The 15,400-nt window shown below is 32.5% G+C and overlaps 1 protein-coding gene and 1 pseudogene across 7 annotated transcripts in view; both read right to left on the bottom strand.

The window, feature by feature from the left end:
• Positions 1-1,877, bottom strand: part of LOC132030897 (mediator of RNA polymerase II transcription subunit 20a-like) — a 34,641-nt gene extending 32,764 nt beyond the window's left edge. For 3 of the 7 annotated variants that reach the window (XM_059420679.1, XM_059420681.1, XM_059420686.1), the window contains exons 1-2: positions 1,693-1,877; positions 1,473-1,615 (exon numbers count right to left, since the gene is read on the bottom strand). In XM_059420679.1, coding sequence (XP_059276662.1) covers positions 1,473-1,615; positions 1,693-1,706 — 157 coding nt within the window. In that variant the 5' untranslated portion in view covers positions 1,707-1,877. Of the gene's footprint in view, positions 1-1,472 lie in introns of all 7 variants that reach the window. The other 4 variants (XM_059420682.1, XM_059420684.1, XM_059420688.1 and 1 more) reach the window with 2 other exon arrangements.
• A 1,320-nt stretch (positions 1,878-3,197) lies between these two features.
• Positions 3,198-12,323, bottom strand: LOC132031927 (probable disease resistance protein At1g61300; annotated as a pseudogene).
• Positions 12,324-15,400: the final 3,077 nt, after the last annotated feature.

Here is a 15,400-nt window from a genome sequence, read left to right as displayed (position 1 = left end):
TTGCTATCATTTGAGCCATGATGCTAGCATACTGTACAGCTGTGTGTTGTGAAGTGTATTGATCAGACAGGCCAAAATCTGAAAAAATTGGTTCAATGTGCACCAAATGACCTGGTAATGATCTTTTTCCAAGAGCTTCCTGCCATATGTCAAAGAATTCACCCATAATCTGGTGTGATTTCTCCCATGAGGAAATCAGAAGACACTCCATCTACAAAAGAAACCACTCGTGAGACCAGCATGCGTATAACAGAAAGCTTAAAATTTGTGGAGTACAGTTGCAATTCAACAAAAGCACTGGAAAGTTTAGAACACCAAATTAACAATGCATACTGATAAGAAAATCATTGTCTCCATCAGCATTTTGAGAACCTGAATAGATGAAAACAACAAGATAGCTCCAACACAGCGTCACATACCTAAAGCACGCTGCTACCAGAGACACCACCAACTATTGACTTGATTCTATCCATTCCATTGTACTTTTTTTCCATCTCTTTGTTCAGCATTATGAAAAGGACACAAGTAGTAATTACTTTTCTAGATGAAGCGCAATAAATGAATTCCTCTCCATGCAGAATAACAAGCATAATAGATCACAGAAATCCTACATGGCTATGTTCCATAAAAGGCTTAACCACATAACAAGCATTGAACTGAGAATAAATATATGAAATTATTTCATACCTCAATAACTATTCCCCACAAGTTCTTAGAGTGGATTGAACAACTTGCCCACTCGCAGCTGGAAGTCACCGAGTTGATACTGAAACCCCTATATAAGTCAATTACCTTAATGAGTATTATGAAGTAGTGCTAAGTAAGCCCTTTTTTAAAATTCTGAAGGATAAACCAAAGCAAGGCAAACAGTGGCAAGTATGGAATATATCTTCTAAGAATCACCATAGAGAACAGATAAAGTCCTGTTTAAAACAGTAATAGTTGGCCGATGGCCGCCCAACTGGATGACACAGTTCTATTAGAATTGAAGCTGTATTTTATGACTGATTTATGATTAGAGGAACTTATATGTAGTCCGTTAAACAGTAATCATCTTGAAGCTCTTCAATCTTCACTTATTTATTTTAGGTAAAAGTTATGTTAAAGTGGGGAAGTTCTTTAATCTAACAAAGCATTGACTTCTGAAGCACAATAAATGCGGATAACATCACTCATAGACACTTAAATTTACAAAGCCAAGACTGTGGATGGTGCTAAATAAGTTAATCATCCTACTGCAGTACGAACAATAAGGCAAACGTCAAAATTAAGTGCAACCCTCGTTTTGTAAGACTACAGCTTCTCCATTATCGTCTGAATTTATGACGCTGCTTCTAAGATCTCTAATTACAAAGTAATACTTGTTGGGCTGTTCTTGAAGTGAAATTCCCAAAAATCTCGGGGAAACTCCACTGCACTTGCTTGTTCTATTAAGACCAAAGATACTACTAATTAAGTAATAGGAATAGTACCTCTAAGCATGGGTTTATAGAAGCTAAGAGTAGCTTTCCATCTTCCTTGTTTAATACCATTAATACTTTCAACACATTGAGATACTTCACTCACTATTTGACTGTTTGCTGTTGTCCCTGCATTTGGCTGCCAATGCAAAACCCTAACCACAAACAAAATATATAAACACAAAAATCTATAATTAATGTTAAGTGTTTAGTGAAATTCAAAAATAGTTGCCATTTGATTGGCATTTTGTTGATTGCAGATACACTTCCCTTAAGCCCTTTGGCTCCTCTTGGAGGAAAGAATTACGGGAATCTTGAAAATACATATACAGTGTATTTTTTTTTTTTTTAAGGAGAAAATGACAAATATTGTCCCTTATGTTTAAGGGTAGGTTAAAATAGTGCTAAAATATACACTTTGGGGTGGGCATCATATGATATTTAAATCTTCGATACGGTAATTTCAATTTTCATTTTTTAAAAATACTAAACCATTATCGTACCAAATTAATTATGTATGATTCGATATTTTAAAGTTCGGTTTCGATATTTTACGATACAATAAATCGGTATCATAGTTTGTTCAATTTTGACTTACATATACTCATATTGTGGAGAATTATGACTTCCGCTACTTAAGAAACGTCTCAATTATTATGTACTAAACATCTTATACATGTAAAAATATTCAAAAGAAAGTACAAGCAATCTCCTTCGTAAATCAATTACACAAAAAAAAAAAATTAAATTAAATCAAGATAGAGTAGTTAAAGTTTCAACGTTTATATTTATTAGTATTAGAATACTAAGATATATGAATTGTATATGTAATTATATATTTCGATATGGTCTTCGATATTTGAACAGAGTATTTTCTTTATGAATACCAAATACCGTACCGAATACCAAACTTTTAAAAAATGCATACTATATCAAATGCCATAATACCGAAACCGTGGTATAGAAATTTTGATTTTGATATGATAACGATATCTACCAAACCATGCCCACCCCTATTTAACAGTTTTGATACTTTAAGTTTGCTAAAATTTAACACTTTTAATCTCCATTGAATATTTAACAATTTATGCAACGCAAGAAACTGCACTAGACACTAAAAAGATCTAGAAATTACGAAAACAAAAAAGATGTTCGATAATTTCTTTTATAGTAAGAAAATAGGAGAAGTTACATAAATATTTAATAAAGACAAAAAGTGTTATCTTTCAATAAGGACCAAAAAATTTTATAAACATCAGAAACAAAAATTAAACCTTTATATGAGAGTTCCTGATAATTTCTTTTTCTTAGTTCTTTCATCAAATCTAAGAATAACGATATCCAAAAATCTTCGTTATTTTTTTAAAATGTCGAGTCAAAACTAAGACAAACAAATAAAGTTCGGTAAATATTTAACAAAGACAAAAGTGTTATTTCTTTCAGGAAATTGAAGGAAAACGGTTACAGAGCCCATACATAGGGTCGGAAGGTCGGAAGAAGGTCTTGAGATGGGATTGTTCCCACTCCAATGTTTCCCACCAATTTTTTTTCAACGCCGATTTCTAAGGGAACTGGAAAAGTTTACGGATGTGCATTTGTAGTGGGAGCATAGAAAGGCATCCTCTTGAGCTTGGGGCACTTATAAAAGCTCATCGATTCAAGATAAATTTGGAATCACGAAGATGAGTTTTCCCTCACAGATCTCTCTTCAATTTAGGCAAAATAAATGTGTCCTTTTTACTGCAAAATAGGGACAAAGGAGAGCCATTTTAGCTTTGGAAGGATGAGAATGTCACTACTTGTACCTAATTGGCTACTTCCATCTTGGTCTGTTGCTTCCTCTGCTATTATCTCTTCCATCTCATCACAATCAGTTACAAAAAGCTTCTCAAGGTTTTTGAGATCCTGCAAGGGAACTACAGATCAGTTTTCTCTCACAGATACTCTTCAATTTAGGCAGGATGAGCAGACGAAGGCGTTTTTTAGCTTTGGAAGGATGAGAAAAGATAGCCCGCGGAAACAACTTCTTCATCTTATTGCAAACATGGATATTCAATTCTGTGAGACCCGAGAAGGTGTGAGATGCAATATTTCCCTTACAAAGCCCAACAAGATTTGGCAAACAAAAAACAGTCAGACTATGGAAACATATGCAGTGTGGATCTGTAGTAGTATTTCTACCAGAGGGCACATTGATAATCCATTCTATGTCATCACAAAGCTTGATGGTGCAGTTCAACCCTCTTAAAGTAGACTGTGACAGAAAATTGTCCATCAAGCAGCTACTCAGCCCATGGAAGTTGATAATATATAGAATGTCAATGCAATGTGGAAGAATAACTGATGTTGGCGCTTCTCCTCCACCTGCTTCAATGGTGAGATTTTCTACAATCACTCTTCTTAGTTTGTAATCTCCAAATTCCAATTCAAATTTAAGACTAATAGCAATGTCCGCTTCCCCTACATATATGTCATACCACCAATCTTTCTCATAGTTACAACGACTTCTAATGAACTTGTTGAAGTTATGTAAATCCCGGAACCCGCCTACGAATTCGTGGAGCAGTTCCAAGCTGACCAAGTCTTCACCTCGTGCATAAATATATTCAGGAAGTTTGAGATATTGAAGATGGGAAAGTTTAGGTAATATCTCCTTTGGCAGTTCATCAAGATATATTTCACCCATATCTAGATATTTAAGCTTGACTAAGTTTTCCATGCCTTGAGGTACTTCCTTAATACCAGTGCCAAATAGATCTAACACCCTCAGACTTTTGAGCTTTCCCAGTGGTGGCACAGATCTGAGCTCATTACAGCCTCGAAGCAAGAGTGCTCTAAGACTTCCCAAGTTAGAAATGCAACTCGGCAAATCCATAAGCTCGGAGTTGTCGCTCAAGTCGAGTACCTGGAGGTTGTTCATATGCTGAAAGAAAGATTCCGGGATCCTTCTCAAAGTACAATTAGGCAAAAGCAAGGTTGATAATGTGGGGCAATTGGGTGCCATGTCTTCAGGGATTCCTTTTATCTCGCTTTTGATAAAAGAGACTTTATCCAAATCAAATGCCCAATCTTGCTCCTCTGGCACTTGTGATCCTATTCCAGACCTTACCATGTACTTTGGTTTAACATTTGTGATCCGCAATGCCATTTCCCTGAGTAAATCATGCATCTTTACTTCATCGCCAACTGCTTCAAGTAAGCAGGCCCTCACTAGTTTATTCAATATGGTATGCCCCTGGTCAAACTCTTCTCGCCTTCTATTTCCCTTCACCAGTCCCTCCATGATAAATCTATCAATTAGTTCATCTCTATCAATTTCATCGTCCTCGGGATACAAAGCACAGTACAAGAAGCACTCTTGCATATTTGTATCTCTCAACCGATCATAGCTATACTGCAGTACCTTAAAGACATCACTTTCCATGTCATCAGGAAATTTTTTCAAAGCGTTCCTCCACTCCCTCATATCAGTCACCCCTCTCATGCTTCCTGCCAAAGTGATGAGCCCAAGTGGCAAGCCCTTGCACCTTCTTGCCATGGATTTGGCAACTGGCTCGATATCTGGACTAAGCAGAGTCTCGTCTCCTAGACTCTTCTTGAACAACTCCCAAGCATCATCAGTGTTGAGTTTCTCCACTTCGAGTAGCTTCTGACAACCCATCTTTTGGCAGACTTCATACGAGCGAGTAGTTAGAATCAGTCTACAGCCTTCCACACCAAGAGGGTCACCCAACTTCTCCAAGCTAAGGCGATCCCAGACATCATCCAATATGATAACAATGTTCTTCCTTTCTTTGAATGCAGCGTTTAATTTGGCTGCCCTTATCTGCTCATCATCCATCTTCTTCCTTTCTTTGAAGCTCATCAACTTCATCTGAAAGGTCCAGATTTACAATTTTGGCAAGATCATCTTGTAATCTTTTGATGCTAAACCCTTGAGAAACAGTAACCCAACGGACTTGATAACCAACCTCATTAACAAGACGATTATGTATATGCTTTGCCAAAGTCGTTTTGCCCACACCTCCCATGCCATATATACCGATGCTTGAGACATTTTCAACATGTAACCACGTCCAAATCACTTCTAAATTTTGTTTTGATTTTTCCTCGTGAACTTGAGGCGCCAGCAGTAGACACTCCTCGGGCTCGTACACGTCATGTACGAGCGTTCCAAAATGTTTACTTTGCTCAAGAAGTTCTCCAACCCTTCCATTCATCTTCTCCAAAGCACCTCCATTTTTCTTCCCTCTTGCTACTTCTTCTTTTAACGCATGTAATCCTTCTTTGACCTTCATAACCTCGTCAAACCAAGAACCAACTTCTCTTTTCCTCTTCTTCTTCCCAGATCGCTCTCGATTCTCAACATCTGTCTCCACATCAGATGCTCTATCTGATAATAGCTTTACATTTCTTTCTAGAGTTTCCAAATTCTCATCAAAGTCAGTGATACTTTTGACCTTATTTACTCCAAAATCAACAAACTTCCCAAGAAAAGCGTCCATGATGGTCCAAAAAGCACTGCAATAAACCAAAAGAATGTAATTCAGTTGCAGTGGCAAAAATCAAAATCAACATGTAGTTTACTAAAAACATTACCCTCCACAGCACTCTTCCACTTTGAGATATAATCAAAATCTTTGACTACTTCTATACTATTTACAATTTTCAAGAATTCAAATTTAATAATTTATATTTACCATCACACGACATTTCAAGTTCCTAATTCCTGAAAGCAGAGATAGAATCACACATGAAAATTAACCACTCTTCTCGATTTTGGTCCTATGATAAATGAACTTGATCATCTTAAGGAGATTCCTTGTTTTATATATATATATATTAAAAAGAAAAGAAAATAATTAAATAAGTTGTAAGTAATACACGTTTAGTAAACACATGAAGTTAAAAATAAATTACCTTTTCAGCTGCTCAGCAGTCAGATCTGATGTCAACTACACAATGAAAAAGAAGAAAAATAATTAGCATGGAAGTTTATATTTAAAAAAATAACAATCTGGAAATGAAGTTTAAATTATCAAATAGAATAAAAAAGAAGCACAAGACATACTTAATTAAGGCTTAAAGAATCAGTAGGTACCTTTGATCTTCAAGAACGTAAGAAATCAAAAGCACTTTCTATAATTATAAATGGGGGAAGATACTGATTGGTTTTGGTCAACGTCTTTCTTTAAGAAATAACAAAGATGTGTTCGAGAATTTCTTGGATATAACTCTTTTGTAAAGATATTTCTTGGGGGTGAGGTTTGGGGGGGGGGGGGGGGAGGGAATTAAAAAGAAAAATTGAGGAGAAAAGAATTTTGTTAGACAATTTTTTTTTTTTTGAGAAAATGGTTGGAACAATGTTTTCTAAAATCATTTTATAAAACATAAAATGTAGCCTAGTCACTGCCATTGAAAAATGTTCAGTGGCTATTCCCCACTGAATGAGAATAAAAGTGATTTTTTTGTGATAAATTTTTTTTCGCGTTTCAATAGATACACGTTTCTCGCCGTGTGTTTTTCCAGTGAGCTGGTGTGAAGATGAATGAGGTGGGAAAATCATATTTTATAATACAAATTTCCCACTGAATGTCCGTGGTAAAAACCTCCATTTTAGGAATGAGTAATTTATTTTTTAAAAAAAAGGTAAAAATTATGCATCAAAATTTATAAAGCAAAGGGAAAATTTTTGTTGTCGTTCATCCAAGTAAAAGCTTATAACAAAATAACTAGCAGTTTTTCACTTAAAAGTCATCTAACTAAAGCCTAAGTAAGTAAATATAACATTACTCAGAAGATACATATTTTGGCCGAAAAAATCTAATGTAGCTCTCTTATAATCGTTTAATAGGCTTAATAAAAGGATTAAATGTAATAATCCAAGAACATATCTGACATTTATACAAGCAAAGTTAGAATGACAAAACAAGGGTTAAATTTCACTAGTAGTCATCCAGCTTTCAATTTATCACACAAGAATCATTTTTCTAATTTTTGTTACATAAAAGTCATCTAACTTTAAAGTTTACTACACAAAATTACTTTTCTATTTTTCATTACATAAAACTCATACTTTAAATTTTATCACACAAAAGCCATTCTCTATATATTTTGTCACATAAAAGTTATCCAATATCGGTCAAGGTAACTAAAAAATAAGTTTCACATGCATGTTAATATTTTGTACCGAAAATATGGCATGGCACTCCAAGATAGCTAGCTTAATAAAACATATTAAATGTAAGATTAATTTCAGAGATCTTCTCCCAAATTTCTCTTCGTAACACTGGTATCTTGAGGCCACTAATTATAAGGCTTTTAACCAAGACTCAATTGAGAATTAGACCCTATATTTTAATTTTCCAATGTATAGATCCCTTTTAGGATTAGTGATAATTAATCTAAAACTATATATAACATTAGAAACTAGCCCCAAAGTTTTGCGAATTGGTCCAAAGTAATAAATAATAAAATAAATTAAAATAAAAAATATAAAAATGTATTTCCTATCTCTCAACCCATTCCTGCTCTATTTTTCCTCCTCCTTCTAGGTCGAAAGAGCATATGAAATGCTCCATTGACAACCATTGTTGAAGCTTGAGTTTCAAGCTTGAAAAAATCGGATTTTGCGAAGGAGTGATTTGTTTCCAGTGGTTGTAGTTTAGATTGTAGTTTATAATAAATCAGTAAACCGTTTATAATAACGTGCATACTAAAATTATTGTATAATCAATAACAAGCCATCAGAACTTTGCTATTAACATAGTATTAACATTACTAATTAATTATCAGTATTTTAGATCATTATTACGTCAAGTCACTAACTTCATGTTGTTAATGTACACTAATCTCAGTTTTATACTTTATTTTTAAAATTTTATGTTCTTTATAAAACAAAAACTATTGTTAGATTGTAGTTTATAATAAATCAGTAAATTGTTTATAAAAACATGCGGCTAAAGTTATTATTCATCTTCAACCTTAACCACAAATCTAAAATTTCATCCAAAACGACCTTAAATCTTCATCAAACTCCCTCAAATTGAGATATAAGTTCCTAAAGCCTTTAATTTATTGTTTGGGACTGCCGGTAATAATTGATTCTAGAATATAATGTATTATAGCAACACTCAATAGGACCCAATCTAATCCAAACAAGTAACAATTTCTCAACTAATTCTTCGAAGTTACTATAGTGAATATAGACAATGCATTGGTTTAGTATAAACTATAAGCTGCTTATAAATCTAGAAATTATTGTTACAAATAATGAAGAAATCAATAGATTCAGTATATGAAGCAATGTAAAATAAACCAAGGTTCATACCCGAATATTAGGCTTGATACTCCGCAACTAATTCTTCTTCTGCTAAACCTGAATATAAATTTATTATAGACCTGAATGTTAAACATAAATTCAAAATTTCACCCAAGATCACATTAAATCTTCACCAAAACCCCGCAAAATTAAGAGAGAAACTTTTAAGGACTCAGTCTATCATAACGACACCTAATCCAAACAAATAACAATTTCGCAAAACCTATCCACCCAAACTTCAAAATGAAGTTCACATACAATGAATACAATGCTTAACTTAAAATTATAAGAGATGACAACTCCAAACGATTGAATCAGTCAACTTTCTTTATAAAAAAACAAAATCTGCCAAGTTCAATTTTTCTAAAAAAAATAAAAGCAACAGCTAATTCTCAAGGGGGGGGATTTGATTTTGATTTATTTGCTCAGTTTTATGTTGCCCCAAAAGTATTTAAAAATACAAAAAAGCCCCCGACCACACGTAAACATGATTTTAGCATTTTCCTAGGTCAAGAATAGAAAAAAAGAGGGGTCTATTAAATTAAAAAAGACTACAAGAGGTCGTCTCAACTCATTCTTCCTGGTCTCCCTTGTGGTTTACGAAATTATGTTTGTCTCGTTATTTTTATTTCTTTGTAACAAAGTCTTGGACCATATCAAGCTCGTAATTTTATGTTTGTCACTGACCTCTTTGATGCTCTAAGAATCAATCTTTTGCTAATTAAAAGAGGTGTTTATGAGATTCACTAAACAAACAAGTATATTAGTAAGGGAAAAGTAGTCAAATCATATTTTTGACATTAATGATAATTAGTTAAAATTAATACAATGAAATCAAAAATAAGAAAAGTAAACGTAATATCGTAAACCACAATAAAGATTAGTGTTGTGAAGTGAAACATTGACGGAGGTTTATAAATTATCCCAAATGTCATTAACTTATTTTGGAGTGTCATGTTATATTAGGTACAAAATATTAAAATTCAGGTGAAATTTACTTTTGAGATAATGGTTAAAAACACGCTTGAACTATCATTTTATCGCGAGTTTCACACCCCAACTATTAGTTGTTCCCTTTACCTAACCTGAGCTATCACTATGAATGTATTAAAACACACCTTGAAGTTAACCATGCTAAATATTTGAAAACAATCGTCAACAAGCGCATGGGAGCTTATTTTGTCCATAAAAATTCGTCCACATGACATATAAACGGCTAATTGAGCTGACAAGTTTAATTTTTTTCTATTTTCCACTTAAATCCCTCTCTTCTCCCCCCTTCATCTTCATTTCTCAGCCATTTTTCGTCATTTCTTTTTCTTTAATCAGATTTTCTCCTTCACAAAAATTGTCACGAAAACTAGAAGTGAACATCAAAAAATAAAGACAACTATTTGTGACTGATTTAAGATAAAAATAAATCAGCAAAACAACACAATTAAGTTTTCTTCTGGTAAACAAGATTTCCATTACACAATCCACAAAGTAATCCCAATCGTTACTTGCTTTTAAATTGGATTTCTCTTCCTATCTGTAAAATTTGTATAAGAATCAATTGGATTTCTATAAATTTTATTACTTCATTCAATTTTTATAAATTTGGGGTGAAAAACTCTAAAGAGGAACTGTTTGATCCTCCGGCAATAATGATATCCGATTTTTCTCCGGGGCACGAGTCTAACGGGTCGGGTACACAATAGATTTCGGGTTTGCTTTCAATGATAGCGATTTCTCTGATTAGGGTTTAATAATTTAAAATCTTTAGAGTTTTGAAAAATTACACTCTATGCTTCTAGGAAAGAACATTTATCTGGTTTAGCCCAGTTTTTTCTTAAATACCTCTTATACATTATTATACACAAGGTGGACACATTGTTTACCATAAGTATATAATGTTTCTATAATGTCGTATATAATATTGTATACCGAGTGTATAAGCACTTTTGCTAGAAAAAAAGTTGGTTAATGCGAATATAAGGTGAAATAACAGCTATGTAGATGTAATATATTATGTTGGGTTGTATGGTTTTGTAAAAATCCCTTTTGATTTTCTGTTATCATGTACATAAAAAGATCATCTTTTCCCCCATAAATTGTTGCTTTTAGTAGAAGAGATATCAAAAAAGAAAATGATTAGCTTTCCGATTCTGCCTTGGATTTGATGAATGAAAAAAAAATCCTATATTTACCATATACTCTTTTGTTGCAGAAGAAAATCAAGAGAGAAAATGGTTTGCTTTACTAAATTTCTTCATATGTGGAAATATTTATCCACGTGGAGTGCCACTTATCATCCCTTTAAAACAAAAATATAGAGTGTACACCACGCATTATCGGGTCGGAAAAGTGAACAGCTAATAGTTGGGATGTGAAACTCGCGAAAAAATGATAATTCATGTGTGTTTTCACCATTATCTCTTCACTTTTTAGTTATCTTGACCAAAGTAGGATGACTTTTATATGATAAAAAAATAAAAAAGGTTTTTGTGTGATAACTTTAAAGTTGGATGACTTTTATCTGATGAAAAATAGAAAAGTGACTTTAGTGCGATAAACTTTAAAATTGGATGATTTTCATGTAACAAAAAAATAAAAAAGGATTTTTTGAGTTATAAACTAAAAGCTGATTGACCACCCATGAAATTTATCCGATAAAACAAATTTCCGACGATCTAAACGGTCATATTATATCACATAAATTGATATTTTAGAGAGAGCACAAAAAAATATGTTGTAAAACCTTTTTTCCTTTCTGGGAAAGTAGATGCTTCTATAATGTAGAAAACAATGAACTAGAGCAATTTCAATCCAAAGTTAAAATAAACAAAAAAAAATAATTACTCCATGTGTCCCAATTTATGTGATACATTTCCGATTTCGAGATTCAAACTTCTTTATTTTGATCGTGAATTTGGACATACAATCTTTAAGATTTTTGAAATATAATTTACATATTTATAAACTACATAAAAAGTACTACAAGTCACAATAATTAACAATTTAAAATACGAACTGTATCACATAAATTGGGACAGAGAGTAACTAAATTGTAAGTAACACACGTTTAGTAAACACAACAACAACAACATACCCAGTGTATTCCCACAAAGTGGGTTTTGGGGAGGGTAGAGTGCAAGCAGACCTTACCCCCACCTTGACAGGTAGAGAGACTGTTTCCGATAGACTCTCGGCTCAAGTAAAGCAGAAACACAGCAAGTCATGAAAACAATTTAGTAAACAAATGAAGTTATAAATTACCTTTTCAGCTGCTCAGCAGTCAGATCTGGTGTCAAATACAATAAAAAAGAAGAACAATAATTAGCACGGAAGTTTATATTTGTTTTTTTAAAAAACATTCTTGAAATGAAGTTTAAATTATCAAATATCATAAAAAAGAAGCACAAGACATACTTAATTATGGCTTAAAGATTCAGTAGTTACCTTTGATCTTGAAGATGAAGCAGAACGTAAGAAATCAAAAGCACTTTCTATAATTATAAATGGGGGAAATACTGATTGGTTTTGGTCAAGGTCTTTCTTTATATATTAAGATAATATAACAAAGATGTGGTCGAGAATTTTCTTGGATATAAATCTTTTGAAAGGATATTTGTTTGGGTGTGGGGGTGGGGGGGGGGGGGGTGGGGGATAAGGAATTAAAAAGAAAAATTGGGGAGAAAAGAATTTTGTTAGGAAAACTGTTTCTTTTTCTTTTTCAGAAAATGTTTGGAACAATGTTTTCTAAAATCATTTTAAGAAAAACATAAAATGTAGCCTAGTCACTACTAAAAATTAGAAAGTTTCCCAACGTTTTAATAGGAACCTATTTCTTGCAATGCATTTTTCCAATGAGGTGTTCGATGATGAATGAGGTGAAAAAATTATATTTTATGACATAAATTTCTCACTGAATGTCGGTAAAAAAATCTCTATTTCTAGTAATGAGTATTTACTTTTTAAAAAAAAATAATAAAAATTATGCATCAAAATTTACAAAGCAAAGGTTGATATAAGAGAAATACATTAAAGTTTTTCGTCCTTTTTTTAGCCATCTAATATAGGAACTTATTGACCCAATTAGTCCAAATTCATCCGGGAATTTACTCGGAAGGATATAAAAATTATGCATCAAAATTAATGTTTCTTCATTCAGAACATTCCTTTTCTTAGAATGTTCCTTTATCCCATCTTTTCCATGAAAGGAGGAGGATAGGAAAATCAACATGCATGAAACTTCTCTGCACTTTCTAAAAAAATATGAGAAGAAAAAACAAGACGTTTTTATTTGAAACTAACATTTTTTCACAATACAAGTACAGTTAAACCTCTCTATAACAATATTGTTGAGTTTCAAAAAAAATTTGCTGCTATAGCGAATGGATGTTATAATATAACAACATTGACATTTAAATAATATTTCTCTGTTATAGGCAAAAAAAAATGCATAAAAACTAAGTTTTCATTTTACTTGCCAAAATTCTAAACTTAATCACACTTTGTATAACGAAAAAAAAATCTTTTAATGATGAAAATAAAAAAATCTTTTAATGATGAAAATATATATTGATATAATATTCTTTGTATAAATAGTGTATTAAAGTATCAAAATATTTGGTCAAAGTCTCTATACCTATTCCTTTTCAATAGAACCTATTTCTCGCCGTGCGTTTTTCCAGTGAAGTGGGAAAATCATGTTTTATAACACAAATTTTCACTGAATGTCGGTGGAAAAAATCTCTGTTTCTAGTAGTGAATAATTTATTTTTTTAAAAAAAAGTAAAAATTATGCATCAAAATTTACAAAGCAAAGGTTGATATAAGAGAAATGCATTGAAGTTTTTCGTCCTTTTTTTAGCCATCTAATATGGGAACTTATTGACCCAATTAATCCAAATTCTGTGGGAATTTACTCGGAAGGACATCTATTTATTTATTTTTGCACCATTTTCTTTTAATGAGGCCAAAATTTAAACTGTAACATCCAAAGATTCTATTTGTGCAATCACCCAAATTCATTTAGCATAAAATCTATTTAAGGGGAGCACTTTCTATTTGGAATTTCTCAAACTCGAGAGTCGAGACCTCTAATTAAGATTGGACGTATCTCATTCATCTCAACACACTCGTTAATATTCTCTTCTTTTTTTTTTTTTTTTTTTCCTTTTTCTTATTTCTTCCTTTACCTTTCATTTTTATTTTCCACTCTATTTCCCCATTGACCTGCACAAATGTCACTTGCATTTCCTTTTCTTCCCACTTTCTTGGAATGTTCCTTTCTGCTCCTTCCCCATCTTTTCCATGAAAGGAGGAGGATAGGAAAATCAACATGCATGAAACTTCTCTGCACTTTCTGGAAAAAAAAAAATAAGAAGAAAAAACAAGACGTTTTTATTTGAAACTAACCTTTTCCAATGAAAGTAGGAGATAGGAAAATCAATCTCTCTATAACAACATGTTAGGTCAAAAATTATCTTATACATTTCATATGAATATTGACATTTAAATATTTTTTTTCCATAAGCAAAAAGAATGCATAAAGACTAAGTTTTCATTTTACTTACCAAATTCTAAATTTAATCACACTTTGTATAATGAAAAAAAAAATCCTTTAACGATGAAAATATATATATTCATATAATATTCTTTGACATAAAAATAGTGTATTAAAGTATCAAAATATTTGGTCAAAATTTTTCTTCCACTATTATTGAATAATATTAGAAAATCTATTTTCTATAAGATGATTAATATTATAGGAAAAAAACGCATGAAACTTCTCATAGAGGGACTTAATTTTCTTAATTCCCAATTATTGGAATGTTATTCGCTCCTTCCCCTATCTTTTCCATGAAAAAAGGATATAGGAAAAATAACACGCATAAAATGTCGCTTAACTCTTATTCTTCCCATTATAGAGAGGTGTTATGGTTCAACCTAAACAGTGGAATAAAGTGAGTTGTCAATTTTAAGCATAGTAATTAGTTTGTCAATTTTAAGCATAGTAATTAGTTCCTTTTGCATCCAAATACACGGAGATTTATAAAATATTCAAAATTTATCGCCTTCTAATCAAACTTTAGATTGAGGATTTGGAAAATAAGGAGCATGAAGTATATCTCAAAAGTTTTTTAACTTGACTAATAGAATGTTCTAGACAGTCCTTCCCTATTTTTTCGTGGCTATATAGTCCACTAGTTCTGAATTTGCCTAAAGAATCACTTTCCTTTTCTTTTTTGTCTTTGAATGTTCGATTTCCTACAAAGGATATCTTTTCCATGTCATCATTTAGGATAGGAAAATCAACACGCATGAAACTTCTCAATTAGTCCTTCCTTTTCTTAAATTATATTCTTACTCGCTCCTTCCCCTATATGGAATAGGAGGATAGGAAAATCAACACGCATGAAACTTCTCAATGTCGCTTGCACTTCCTTTTCTTAATTCCCACTTTCTTGGAATGTTCGTTTCTGCTCCTTCCCCTATCTTTTCCATGAAAGGAGGAGGATAGGAAAATCAACACGCATGAAACTTCTCAATGTCGCTTGCACTTCCTTTTCTTAATTCCCACTTTCTTGGAATGTTCTTTTCTGCTCCTTCCCCTATCTTTTCCATGGAAGGA

Source organism: Lycium ferocissimum, chromosome 9, assembly GCF_029784015.1.
Source record: "Lycium ferocissimum isolate CSIRO_LF1 chromosome 9, AGI_CSIRO_Lferr_CH_V1, whole genome shotgun sequence".
NCBI classification, from domain to species: domain Eukaryota; kingdom Viridiplantae; phylum Streptophyta; class Magnoliopsida; order Solanales; family Solanaceae; genus Lycium; species Lycium ferocissimum.
The sequence above is the reverse complement of the archived record's forward strand: the minus strand, read 5'-3'. Positions and strand labels throughout refer to the sequence as shown.